We start from the raw sequence: 13,586 nt of genomic DNA, 5'->3' as shown, positions 1-13,586 counted from the left end.
AATTCTATATCTAGTGGTTTGCCTTCCTCCATTTCTTTCATTTGTGACATGTTTCTTTATCTACACGTTTTGGCTGCTTTTCTGTGTTGATAAGAGTGGCTTTGTATGCTAGGTGTTTTATAGGGCCCAGAGGCTCAGCCTCCCCAATTACCTGAGGTGGACACTCTTGGTGCACCCCTTTGTGGGCTGTGTACACAGTCTTGTTGTAGTTAAGCCTTGATTGCTGTTGGTATCACTGGGAGAACTGACCTCCAGGCCAATCGCTGTGAGGACCAGCTGTGTCTACAATGGGAGAACTGCTGTGCTGGAGACACCCTTATGGGTCCAGACTTGCTTCATTGGAACTTTGATTCTCACTGAATCTGCCCTTTGAGTATGTCCCTTATGGATGTGAAGAGTTGTAATCTGGCATGGCCTCACACTGACCACTGGGTACACTGGCTCTTGGATCTCCAGTAGGAACTATGGAAAGATTCCTCTTCTTTGTTTGGGGTTTGGAAGTGCCCAGATGAGGCCCAGCTGTGAAGCAATGCAGGCTGCTGATGTAGGGCCTAAGGCCTTCTTTTGGAAGCTTTGGAGCTCTCTGACCCAGCTGTAGTTTGTTAGGTTTTAGGTTGCAAGAGAACAGGCCATTCATATGCAAAAGCCTCTGTGGACAGCTTGGGTAGGGTTGTAAATTAGGTCAGGCATGGTCTCAGGGAATCACCAGGGCAGAGCAAAAAGCAATGGCTGCCATTTGGCCCTGACCTGGAGAGTTCTTCGGGTCTGTGTGTCCCGTAGCCCCATGTAGGAACAATGATCACCATGAGCACCTCTGAGAGAAAGCTACCTTCGCATTCTAGCTCAATGCCAGACAGTGCAGTTTCTCCCCAGAGTCTTGCCCAGAACTAGAGTTCAGAGCAATCAGGAGCTTGTATCTCCCTCCCAGTAGAAAAAAAACAACAGCACACCCAGTTGCCAGCACGGTTCAACACACCTCCATACCCCTGCACCTCCGCACCTCCTACCAGTCTCAATGTGCTCTTTTCTTTCCTTCTAGTTGTAGAACTTTCACTCAGCCAGTTTTCCCATGGTTCTGGATAATATTTGTTTTATCTCTTACTTGTAGTTTAGATGTGGTTGTGAGAGGCAGCAAGTACAGGTGTTTACCTATACTGCCATCTTGGTTGTTCTCATTGTCATTTTGATTTGCATCTCTCAGATGATTAGTGATTTTGAGAATATTTTTTATATATGTCTTGGCTTTCTTTATGTCCTCTTTCAAAAAGTGTCTAGGTCCTCTGCCCACTTTTTGATTGGACTATTTTCCTTTTGTTAAGTTGTGAGTTCCCTGTAAATTTTGGAGATTAAACCCTAGGATTATATCCCATGAAATAAGGAACACCAATCAGAAAGGACATATGCACCCCTATGTACATAGCAACACAATTTACAATAGCTAAGATTTGGAAACAGCCTAAGTGACCATCAGCAGATGAGTGGATTACATTGACACAATGGACTATGCTACTAAAAAAAGAAGGAACTGTTACCATTTGCAACAGTTTGGATGGAACGGAGAGCATTATGCTAAGTGAAATAAGCCAGTCAGAGAAAGATAAATATCACATGATCTAACTCATTTATGGAGTATAATGAACAACATAAACTGATGAACAAAAACAGATTCAGAGAAAGATAAGCATCGATGAGACCATCAAACATCAGAGGGAAGATAGGGGATGGTGGGGGTAAGGGGAAGAGATCAGCCAAAAGACTTGTATGCATGTATAGAAGCCTAATCAAATGGACAGAGACACAAGAGGGGTGAGGGCATGAGTGGGGGGGTATGGGGTAATAGAAGAATAAGAACACATATGCAATATCTTAATCAATTAAAAAATAAAACATATCACATAGTCTAGCCAAAAAACAAAACAAAATCTCTGGTACAGCTACACAATGCACTACTATGCTACTATAAAAAAGAAGGAACTTTTATCATTTGCAACAGCATGGATCGACCTGGAGAACATTATGCTAAGTGAAATAAGCCAGTCAGAAAAAGATAAATATCACATGATCTCAATTATTTGTGGAATATAGAAAACAATATAAACTGATGAACAAAAATAGATCCAGAGATAGAGAAACATCAAAGGGTCTGTCAAATCTCAGAGGGAAGGCAGGGGAGACTAGGAGGGGGGTGTAAGAGGTCAACCAAAGGACTTGATTGCATTCATATTAGCATAACCATTGGACAGGGACACTGGGGCAGTGGAGGCCTGTCCTGGGGTGTGGGAGTGGCTGGGGAAGGGTCAATGGGGGAAAAAGGAGACATATATAATACTTTAAACAAAAACAACAACAACAGCAAAAGAATAACAATTTGACTTTTAAAAAAACTCTATATTGTTTAAATGTAAGCTTTGTATTTGATGTCCTCAATAGGTACTTCTTATGATCTCAGGCATAGAGTAGGTTTTCAGGGAATATAGCTTTAATTTATGAATTTACAGTAAATCAGATGGCTAAAACAGAAATAGTCAGTTAAAACTAGCTATAGCCAAATTGCATAAAACTTAATATTTCATTTGTTGTTAACAGATAATCATCCTGGACATTTCAGGAGATTCCTTCAGTTTGCTAACTCTTCTAAGTTAAAAAAATCTGAATGTGGGCAATTGGGTAAGTCAGGAAACCCTTTCAAAGGATTTTAGAAACAGCTTTTAATAACAAAGAAAAACACAGGAACTTGGCAACATGACATGGCAGTAGCTTTAACTACAAATAACACATTTAAAAAAATCAGTTTTACATCCTGTTGTCCCTGGCAGAAGTAATTACCAGTTAGTAAAATTTGTGTGCACAGTGATTACCTTGATCCAAGTGCCAAGTCTAATGAAGGACTAGAAGAAGTAAATTAACATCTACTAGATGCTTGGCCAGGGCTCTGTGGAATTGTTAGAGAAAAATAAGCCCGAGTCAGCATTGGCTTCTTTAAGGTGTTGTCCAATGGAGTGGGCAAAAATTTAAAGCTACTATGAAGCACATTTACCTATGTTAAAGACTGACTTTTATTTTTGTCCATTTTCCCCATTCTAAATGCAGAAATGTAAAAGTTTGTAAAAGTCATAAAATTCTAAAGTAAAATGTGTTCACCAAGTAATTAGTCTGTCCTCTTTCAGATGTGTTCCAATCTGATTGGCCAGTGCTCAAATGAAACTATAGTCTATGTTATAAAGACATGTATTTGCATAATTTTACCAACAGTGGGTGTGGATATAATCTTGCACATGTTTATATGACTGTTATTGGGCAGCATTCTTGTACTCAGCACAGAAGGTACAAGTACCTGTGACCATAGCAGTTCCTCACATCCACCCAATTAAATGAGCTTTTAATTTACTCAATTAAATGCTTGATAAGTACCAAAATATGGTTAAGAGCACAGGCTTACAAGTGACTTGCCCAAGAAGCCATTTGAAATCTCTTTGTTTCAACTTTCTCATTTCTAAACAAGAGACAAAATAGCCCCAGCTGTTTGGCTCAGTGTATAGAGCATTGGCCTGTGGACTGAATGGTTCCAGGTAAAATTTCGGTCAAGGGCATGTACCTTGGCTGCAGGCTCAATACCTTCCTTGGCTGGGTTACATGCAGAAGGCAACCAATCAATGTATCTCTCTCACATTGATGTTTTTCTCTCTCTGTTTCTCACCCTCCTTTCACTCTCTCTAAAAAAAAAAAAAAAGCAATAAAAAACAAAACAAAACAAAACAAAAACAATGAAAAATATCCTTGGGTGAGGATTAACAAACAAAACAAAAATCTATATTAATAAAAGCCTAGGTGACACTCACGGGAGACATTGTCAGAAGATGGCTACCACAAGATGGCAGCATGCACAGAGGAGGTAGGGCCTGGTGGCTGCTCTGCACATTACATTGAGGCCTGGGGGTCCCGCAGCTCCACGTGGCATGAAGGAGGCGGGTCCCAGCATCTCCACTGTCTCATGCAGAGGAGAGTGGTCTGGTCAGAGGAGGCAGGTCGAGGCAGGGGAGGGCAGTTGGGGACAATCAGGCTGGCAGGAGAGGGAAATTGGGGGCAATCTGGCTGGCAGGCAGAAGCAGTTAGGGGAATCAGGTAGACAGGCAGGCAAGCGGTTAGGAACCAGCGGTCCCAGATTGAGAGAGGGATGTCTGATTGCTGAGTAAGACCTGATCCCTGTGGGGTCCCAGATTAGAGAGGGTTCAGGCCAGGCTGAGGGACCCACTCCCCCACATGAATTTTGTGCACTGGGCCACTAGTAAATAAACAAAAAGACAAAATTGGTATTTGTTGAAAGAGTGTTGTTGTGAGGACAGATTTAGTGAAAATATGTAAAATGCTTAGAAGAATGTCAGGCACATAGTAAACATTAAGTAAATGTTATTACCATCATTATTGTTATTGCTAGTACAATTATTAGGTATTTTTTTCTCTCTAAACACCCAAACTAATGGAAACAATTAGACAAATATTTCAAAGGGTTAGATATCTTCTTCCTTAATTTATATTTTCTTCTCCCTCACCTCTATTTAAAAATGAGTGTTGGTGGGTGGTGGGGACCAGAGGGTGGGATGTATAAAAACATCAATAGCTGGGGTATAAGTTTAAGCCCAAGGAAGAAAGTAGGGGGAAATGAGATGGTGTTTTCTCTAGAGACATGGTTTCACTCTAAGAGAGTAAGCAATATGTTTTATTAGGTTGTTTTGCCATTCAGCTGAGGCTTTTAGAATTTTATAATAAGGTCCTAACATTTTAGTGATTTACACTGAATCTAGTCTTTTCTATGACGGTTATGCTTCTCTATCATGGTTATGCTATTTTAAATTTTTATTTTAAACTATAGGGCCTGTGCATGAAATTTGTGCACAGATGGAGAGAGTGTCCTTCAGCCCTGCCTGCACCCTTTCGCAATCTGGGACTGCTGGCTCCTAACTGCTTACATGCCTGCTTTCCTGATCTCCACTAACCACTCTGCTTGCCTTCCTGCTCACCCCTAACCATTTACCTGCCTTCTTGATCACCCCTAACACCTATGGCTGCCTGCCTGATCACCCCTAACTGATCACCTAACTGCCTGATCACCTTTAACCACTCTGCATGCCTGTCTGATCTCTTCTAATCACTCTCATGCCTGCCTGATAGCCCCTAACCCCTCTGGCTGCCTGCCTGATTACTCCTAACCACTCTCCTGCCTGCCCCATTGCCCCTAACACTTCTGCCTGCTGGCCAAATCTCCCCTAACTGTTTTTCTTCCTGCCCGATCACCCATAACCTTTTGCCTGCCTGCCTCATTGCCCTTTACTGCTCACCTGCCTTCCTAGTCACCCCTAACAATTCATCTGACTGCCTGGTTGCCCCTAACCACTCTGCCTGCCTACCTAATCGCCCTTAACCACTTGCCTGTCTGCCTGATTGTCTCTAACCACTCTGCTTGCCTGCCTGCCTGATTGCCCCATACCACTTCTGCCTTGGCACCCACTGCTGCAGCTTCATCCAGAAAGACATTGGAATGATGTCCAGAAAGTCGTTTTGCTATCTGGTATAATTAGCATGTTACACTTTTATTACTGTAGACTAGAGGCCCAGAGCACGAAATTCATGTACAAGAGGTGGGCAGGGTTTATTCAGCCCAGCCTGCACCCTCTCCAATCTGTGACATTCCTGTCACAATCATGGACCACTGGCTCCTAACTGCTCACCAGCTGCCTGCCTGATCACCCCTAAATGCCCTCCCCTGCTGGCCTGATCTTGTTCCTAACTGCCCTCCCTTCCTGGCCTGGTTTTCCCCAACTGTCCTCCCCTTCTGGCCTTGTCTCCTCAAACTTCCCTCCTCTGCTGGCCAATTTGGTTTTGATTGGTCAGTTTCTATATCAGTCAGTGTCACAAGCTCTGCCTCCTAGGCAGCCATTGGTTCCCCACAGCACACAGATTCTGTTCTGATTGGTCAGTTCTTGTGCCAATCAACATAAAAAACTCTGCCTCCTAGGCATCCATTGGTTCTTCACAGCACCCACATTTGGTTCTGATTAGTCAGTTCCTATGCCAGTCAGTGTGTCTCAGCCAATCAATGGGACCTGATCAGAAAGATGGGGCTGATCAGCAGACCCAGTGGAGGCCTGGAGAGAAATGGAGGTGCAGCTGTTGGCCAGACTGGGAGAACTGCCTGCAGTGGAAGCAGTCAGCTGCTGGCCAGACTGGGAGAACTGCCTGCAGTGAAATGCAGTTAGGGGCATCAAGCAGGCAGGCAGGCAGAGTGGTTAGGGACAATCAGGCAGACAGGCAAGTGGTTAGGGGCGATTAGGCAGGCAGGAAGAGTAGTTAGGGTCACCTATGCAGTCAGATGAATGGTTAGGGGTGAATAGGAAGGCAGGTGAGCGGTAAAGGGCAATGAGGCAGCCAGACAACCCAGTGCTGACTGCTTCCACTGCAGGACTGACTTCCGGTTAGTCAAGCCTTGGTCTTACTGGTCCTCATGACACAAGGTTTTTATATATTAGGATTATATAACTTAATCATCTCAGACAGACAAAACTTAACTGAAACCTGCAAGTTGCCAGTTTTCACCTAATTCAGAGTAGAACCTTAGGGAACTTAACTTCAAATCATAACAATGAGTTTTCTAGCTTGTAGTGGTAATAAAAAGAAAAAAATACTGAACTTAAAAATTAAATAGTGAAATTATGATTTTTAAAAAAGACGCCAGCAAGGGATAGTAAATTTAGTTGATCCTTTTATGGTAAGATTTAGCTGGAAGATGAATATAGTAGAGGGCAACATTTGCATTAAAAATGTCCTTGATACATTGGAGAAGTGGCCAGATATAGGATAAGGCTTAAGCAGGTAAGTGCAGGACTTCACTAGAGAAATTATCTGGGTTGTATATATAAAACATAGAAAAGTGTGTCAGAGAATATATATTTTAAAAACTAATTAATATTTGGATTTTTATTGTATCATAGCAGGTTTAGAATGTTGTTAAAAATAGATATATTTTGACATATTGTTCCAGAAATAGACATGGCTTTTCACATCATTCATGCCAATTATTTGGTCCCTCTTATACTTAATGAATTATATCACCAAGATGGAAAACTGGATTTGGGATTTAGTCCAAATCTATGTAACTGAACAAGCCAACTGGTTTATAGTGTCCAAAATTTAGATGTTAAAAATTTGTACCTGTCCATCTGTTCCAACAGCGCCTCCACAGTCGGTGAGTAGTTCTGACATGTCATAGTAGCTAACAAACTCCCACAAACAGGCCTCAAGGTTCAGATTTCGGTAGAAGCGTAAGGTACTGGAACCTCTGATAGATGAGCTGTACTGGTAAGGATATATCTCTCCAACTATTTCTGGATTTTTTCTAGCATCAGTCAAAAAGCCGTGATGAGTCTTTACTTCCGTGTAATCCAGGAGATTCGAGCACTTGTGGTTTCCAATTCTTGTGCCATCAGGGCTGAGAGTGAGCTCGAAGTTGGAAAGTTCTTTAGTGGAGATCACAGGGAGCATGCCTATGAGGAATTGTAATCATTGTTACCATTCTTTTTAAAAATAATGGTCTTTATATTTGAAAGTATTACAGATGTCCTCTTTCTTTCTCCTACGATTACCTCCTCTTCCCTCCTCTCCTCCCTTCCCTTGCCCCTGCCCGCCCAGGCCTTCACCGCACTATTGTTAAGTGTTTATGGCTATGCATTATATGCATATAAATTCTTTGGTCAATCTGTTCCTGCCTCTCCCCCGGCCCTCTCTACTTTCATCCCTTTCCCTCTGTCTGAGACTCTCCAGTCTGTTGCATGTGTCCATGTCTCTGGATCTATTTTGTTTGCTAACAGCAAAGGGCTTAGAACACTTTCTAATTTCTTTATTGTTTGAGAAGACAAGTCATGAAATACTATAGAGCAGTGATTATCTAAGTAGTTTCTCAATACTCCTTGGGGTCCTGGGAATTTTTTTCAGGAGATTTATAACATAAAAGCTATTTTTGTAATAATACTAAAATATTATTGGACTCTTCCACTTTATTCTCTCACTGTGGTAGGTCCGTTTTTGCCTGATAGGTTTCTCCTCCATCCTTTGCACCCCTGAGTCACATATCCAAAATGAACCTATGGAGAGAGTGATCCAATGTGGGACCAATGTTATGTTGTAAAGAGATACAGATTCCTGTAAATCTAATCTGCCTGCTTAAAACAAATTTGGGTTTGTAAAAAAAAAAAGACAAAACATTTTATAAGGATGGGAGAGTTTACTTTATAGCTTCTGATAGTACCTAACATTTCACCTCTCATAGCTACTTAAAATATAACTAGCAACCGAGTAATAACAAATAATTTACTTCAGGTATAAAATGAATTGAGTGGAATTCAACTTGAAAATGTCTTCTGTATATAGAAAAATATTCATAAAGTATAAGTAAAATTATTGACTCACAAATTCTGGCCATACTTCCCTACCAAGAGAAAATGAAAAAAAAAAACCCCACAATAATCCTAGTTGCATTCTTAATTTTATTTCAGTACCTAAGAAATGTCTTAGTTATTGCAATAAATATTGGGAGGGATTTCTAAAACTACAGCTATGAAATAGCAAATACATTTTGAAGGCAAACATTTGAGATATCAAAATGCTTTACTATAAGTCCAAGATAAAAAGTTTTGAAGATGTAATTTGTGCTATTTCATAATAGCTAGCATGTTAACCAACATTTTACTCCATTGTGTTTTGACATGTGTTAAATTTATCTAATGTTAGAGAATGCTTAAAATGCCAGAATGTTAAATGGGTGGGGGGAGCAGAAACATTTGAAAGAAACAGAAAAAACTTGAAGCTCAAGTTGCAAATTGAGCACTTATTGTCTGCTTAGTTAAATAGAGTATTCAGTAAAATAAACATGGAAGTAAACTTTTTACAACTTTGTTTACCCAAGTCACCTACCATCTGTGTGTGGCATCATCACCGTGAGCCTGATAAGGTTTGTGTACTCTGGGTCCTCGGGGCCCATGTAACGCAACTTAGCTGAAAATGGCTCTGCTCCCACAATCCCCGGCACTCGAGGCTGACAAAGTCCTAAAAATGAACACATTTATGCTAAAAGTAGGTAACAATGTCTAAAGTATATATTAAAAATAGGCACTATGATTTTTCCATGTATTTTAATATTCTCTTTGAACTCAAGGCATTGCTGAGAATAGAAAGCAGAAGACCATAGTGTGAGAAGTAATTACAACAAAAAGCTTACTGGCTACTTTCTAACATTTGGGGTATTTTTATAGAGTTTGAGAAAAATATAGTTGTTCATTGCGATTAAATATGTGCTGAATATTCTAGATTATGAGAATATAGTCACAAAATTATCCATAATAATAAAAGTGTAATATGCTAATTACACTGGACAGCCAAATGACCTTCTGGACGTCATTCTGGATGTCTTTCTGGACAAAGCCACTGTGGCAGGGGTTGAGGCAGAGGTGGTTAGGAGCAATTAGGCAGACAGGCAGAAGGGTTAGGGGCAATTAGGTAGGCAGGCAAGCAGTTAGGGGTAATCAGGCAGGGAAGTGGTTAGGGTAAATGAGGCAGGCAGGCAGGCAGAATGGTTAATGGTGATCAGTCAGGCATGCAGGTGAGTGGTTAGGAGCCAGCAGTCCCAGATTGTGAGAGGGATGTCCAAGTGCTGGTTTAGGCCGAATACTTCTGCCTAAACAGTCAGTCGGACATCCCAGAGGGATCCTGGATTGTGAGAGGGTACAGGCTGGGGCTGGGATTATCCCTCCTCTCTCATGCATGAATTTCATGCACCAGACCTCTAATCCTGTATAATAAAAGCCTAATATGCAAATCAACCAAACAGCAGAACAACAGTCGCTATGATGTGCACTGACCACCAATGGGCAGATGCTCAATGCAGGAGCTGCTCCTAGCCTGCAGGCTCCAGGCCAGCCAAAGTGGGTGCCAGTGGGGGATCCCTGACTGCCCCACTGGTCACCCCACATATTGGCCCTGCTTGTTGGCCAGGCTTAGAGACCCTACCTGTGCACAAATTTCATTCACCAGGCCTCTAGTCCTAATATATAAAAACCCTGGGTCCATCACATCCAGAGCAACTGGGAGGCTCAACTGTTTTGTTCTTCAGGCTGCATGCGTAACAGGTGAGTGGGCTGAACTGCTGACCTCCCGGGGAGAGAGAGAGAGAGGCAGGGCTGATCAGCAGTGGCAGCCTCACCAGCAGCCAAGCCTTTCTCTCCCAGAGATCAGTTCAGCTGCTTACCAGCAGCCTGGGGTGGCTGCTGATCAGCCCCACCTCTATGCTCAGGCCTGGAGATAGGCCTGGAGATGCCGACTGGCATAGAAACCGACTTATCAGAACCAAATCTGGGTGAATTGTAAGGAGCCAATGGCTGCCTAGGAGCAGAGATTTGATACTGACTGCCATAGAAACCAGCCAATCAGAACCAAATCTGGGTGAATTGTGAAGAGCCAATGGCTGCCTAGGAGGTGGGGCTTTTCACATTGACTGGCATAGAAACTGACCAATCAGAACCAAATTGGCCAGTAGAGAGGGCAGTTGGGGTCAAGATCAGGCCAGCAGGAGAGGGCAGTTAGGGGTGATTAGGCAGGCAGAGAAGCAGTTAGTTGTTAATCAGGCTGGCAGGGGAGTGGTTAAGGGGTGATCAGGCCGGCAGGCAGAAGCAGTAGGGGCAATCAGGCAGGCAGAAAGGCAAGTGGTTAGGAGCCAGCAGTCCGGGATTGTGATAGGGATGTCTGACTGCCTGTGGGATTGAATATCCAGCAGTTGGACATCCCCCGAGGGGGTCTCAGATTGGAGCGGGTGAAGGCTGGGCTGAAGGACACCCCCAAGCCCCAGTGCATGAAATTCATGCACAGGGCCTTTAGTTTTAATATAAAGTATGAACAGACACAGTATGAATAATTGAAAAACCAATGGGAAAAAAGTAAGTGTAATTTAATTAAGTGATTTGATGTTTACTGTAGAATAATATACCATATTTTTCGGACCATAAGACGCACTTTTTTTCCCCCAGAAGTGGGGGGAAAAAGTCCCTGCGTCTTATGGTCCAAATATAGCCTACACATATACTTTAAAAAAAAAGTTTTTTTACTTGCCCGGCTCTGTGTGGTCTCTGTGTGCTTGCCCGGCTCTAAAATGGTTCTAAATGCTGCTGTTTACTTTGCAGGGTTGATTACATGTGTTTATGACTGTGATGTTGGGTTTTAATGCACATAAAATATTTTAGGACACTATTTGTTTCAGAATCTTTTTTTCTTCATTTCCCTTCTCTAAAAACTGGTGTGTCTTATGGTCCGGAGCGTCTTATGGTCCGAAAAATACGGTACTTATTGCTAGTTATAAAATATACATTATTTATAAGCTAATAAAACTAAAAAATACACTTATTTTTAAAACAAAAACTATGTGTCTTTGAAATAAGAGAATGAAATGTTTAGTTTTCTTTATATATGTAATTTCTTACAGAATGTGTATTATAAATGATAGCTCATTATTTTTCTTCTCTCTCTCTGCCTTTCTCCCTCCCTCCCTCTCTCTGACATTCATAAGTTTTGACATAAAAATCTTTCTCCAATATTTGCTTTAAGGTAATTTTGATGTTTTCATTTTAATATAATGAAACAAAATTACAATTTGAAGATATCTAGGAAATAAGATTTCCTACTTGTACAAACTGGGGTATTTATTAGGGCAGGAATAAAATCAGCAGGCAGGCCTCAGTACCTGGGTTGTCTGTTTTATTAGTAGGACATTTTAAGGTATTTCTTATTTTTTCTATTTTTGGTACCAACTCAAAATTTTGGTTTTAAGAGAAACTTAAACACCATATGTTTTAATCCCAATAAAAGAGCATATTTACTATACATTATATTAAAAAATATTGATCCTTACTATATAATGGGGAAGTGGTACATATTCATTTCTTTATGCAGCAAGTATACTTCTAAAGTCTTGTATGCAAATACAAGTTTTAGAAATAGAATCTTATAAATAAACAGGTATTTTGAAATCTAATTTAAATGGTTTCTAAAGAGTGAAGGATTGGTTTATAAAGTGGATTTCCTGTCTTTTAATTATTATCTTTAACCATATCCTATTCTCCACCAAAGTGTCAAGCTCCAGTTCTGAACACAGTCTCCCTTGTATTAACAAGGTCAGGGCACTAGTACATACTTCTCTACCTGGACGACACTTCCTCTTCTGACCCCAGCAAACTCCTACTCATGCAACAACGAACTTGGAGTCTTTTAACATATATGAGCCAAATTTTCTAGGCCTGAACCTTGTATTTCATCTGCTTCATTTCCTGATTCTCTCACATGTCTTCCATTTCTCTACTTTTAGTTCCCAGAATATTCCATGTTTTTTCATGTTTCTTTGAGTCATTACTGATGCCTTTTCCCCTCTGTTTTCAAGATTCAGATTGAGAATCTCCTGCTGAAACCGGTTTGGCTCAGTGGATAGAGCGTCGGTCTGCGGACTGAAAGGTCCCAAGTTCGATTTCGGTTAAGGGAATGTATAATATATTGGTTGTGGGCACATCCCCAGTAGGGGGTGTGCAAGAGGCAGCTGGTCGATGTTTTTCTCTCATTGATGTTTCTAGCTCTGTATCCCTCTCCCTTCCTCTCTGTAAAAAAAATCAATAAAATATATTTAAAAAAAAAGAATCTCCTGACCCATTCTGGGTAGAACTAATAAAACCTTTCCTGACCCATTCTGGGTAAAACTAATCACTACCACTTTTTCACTTCTGTGCCCTGTCCAGATTAAACTTTGTGTCCTCAATTTGAGTTTAAATTCCTTGAGGACAATAATCTTGTTGTATTTATTTATTTTTTAAATTATGAGCATAAAGCACTTATATGCCAACAAAAAGTCTGGTTTATGATAGGTGATTTTAAAATGTGAAATGAACCAATATTTTTTAAAATAAATATTTTAAAACGGATTCTCATTTTTAAGTACTTATTAGTATAGCATATTATAAAATACATGGGGCATTTGTAAATTTAATAACCAGAAATTAAACATTTCCAAAATGCCATGGTATCCCAGTGATCTTCATATGAAAATAACAATATGTTACCTTCTTTACTGATGGTTACAACAGGGCTCATCAGCTCCAAGCCTTCATTGCCATTAGTATTGACAGCACGAGCTGCACACTGTACCCTGGAGCCAGGTTGAAAGTATATGGAGTCTAAAGTGATCATCTTCGATGATGTAAAATAGGTGTCAAAGTCCACTTCTTTCATGGGGCTGGTCACACCATCAGTGCCTGTGGGTGCACTAATCAGCCATCGGTACAGAGTCAAAGTGTCATTGATGTTCTCACTTGTACAAATAGAACCTGTTTTGTCATAGTTTGAATATTTAGGATTGCAAGCCTATGGGGAACACAGAACTATGTTAGGGTCACAGTATAGAATAATGTGTTAACTATTAATCTCAAGTTCCATCATAGTGCTTTCACTAATGCTTTTCCTCCCCTTCCTACATGCTAATTGCACAACCCTCAAATTTTTATTCC

At 40.9% G+C, this 13,586-nt stretch overlaps 1 protein-coding gene across 2 annotated transcripts in view; it reads right to left on the bottom strand.

Annotated features, from left to right (window-relative positions):
* Positions 1-13,586, bottom strand: part of FREM2 (FRAS1 related extracellular matrix 2) — a 301,513-nt gene that overhangs the window by 41,160 nt on the left and 246,767 nt on the right. The window contains exons 14-17 of one of the 2 annotated variants that reach the window (XM_036454946.1): positions 13,143-13,443; positions 9,435-9,437; positions 8,965-9,096; positions 7,207-7,538 (exon numbers count right to left, since the gene is read on the bottom strand). In XM_036454946.1, coding sequence (XP_036310839.1) covers positions 7,207-7,538; positions 8,965-9,096; positions 9,435-9,437; positions 13,143-13,443 — 768 coding nt within the window. The remainder of the gene's footprint in view (positions 1-7,206; positions 7,539-8,964; positions 9,097-9,434; positions 9,438-13,142; positions 13,444-13,586) is intronic. The other variant, XM_045588592.1, reaches the window with a different exon arrangement.

Source organism: Pipistrellus kuhlii, unplaced genomic scaffold, assembly GCF_014108245.1.
Source record: "Pipistrellus kuhlii isolate mPipKuh1 unplaced genomic scaffold, mPipKuh1.p scaffold_m20_p_3, whole genome shotgun sequence".
In the NCBI taxonomy this organism is placed as follows: domain Eukaryota; kingdom Metazoa; phylum Chordata; class Mammalia; order Chiroptera; family Vespertilionidae; genus Pipistrellus; species Pipistrellus kuhlii.
Note: the sequence above shows the minus strand (reverse complement) of the source record. Positions and strands in the feature narration are given on the sequence as shown.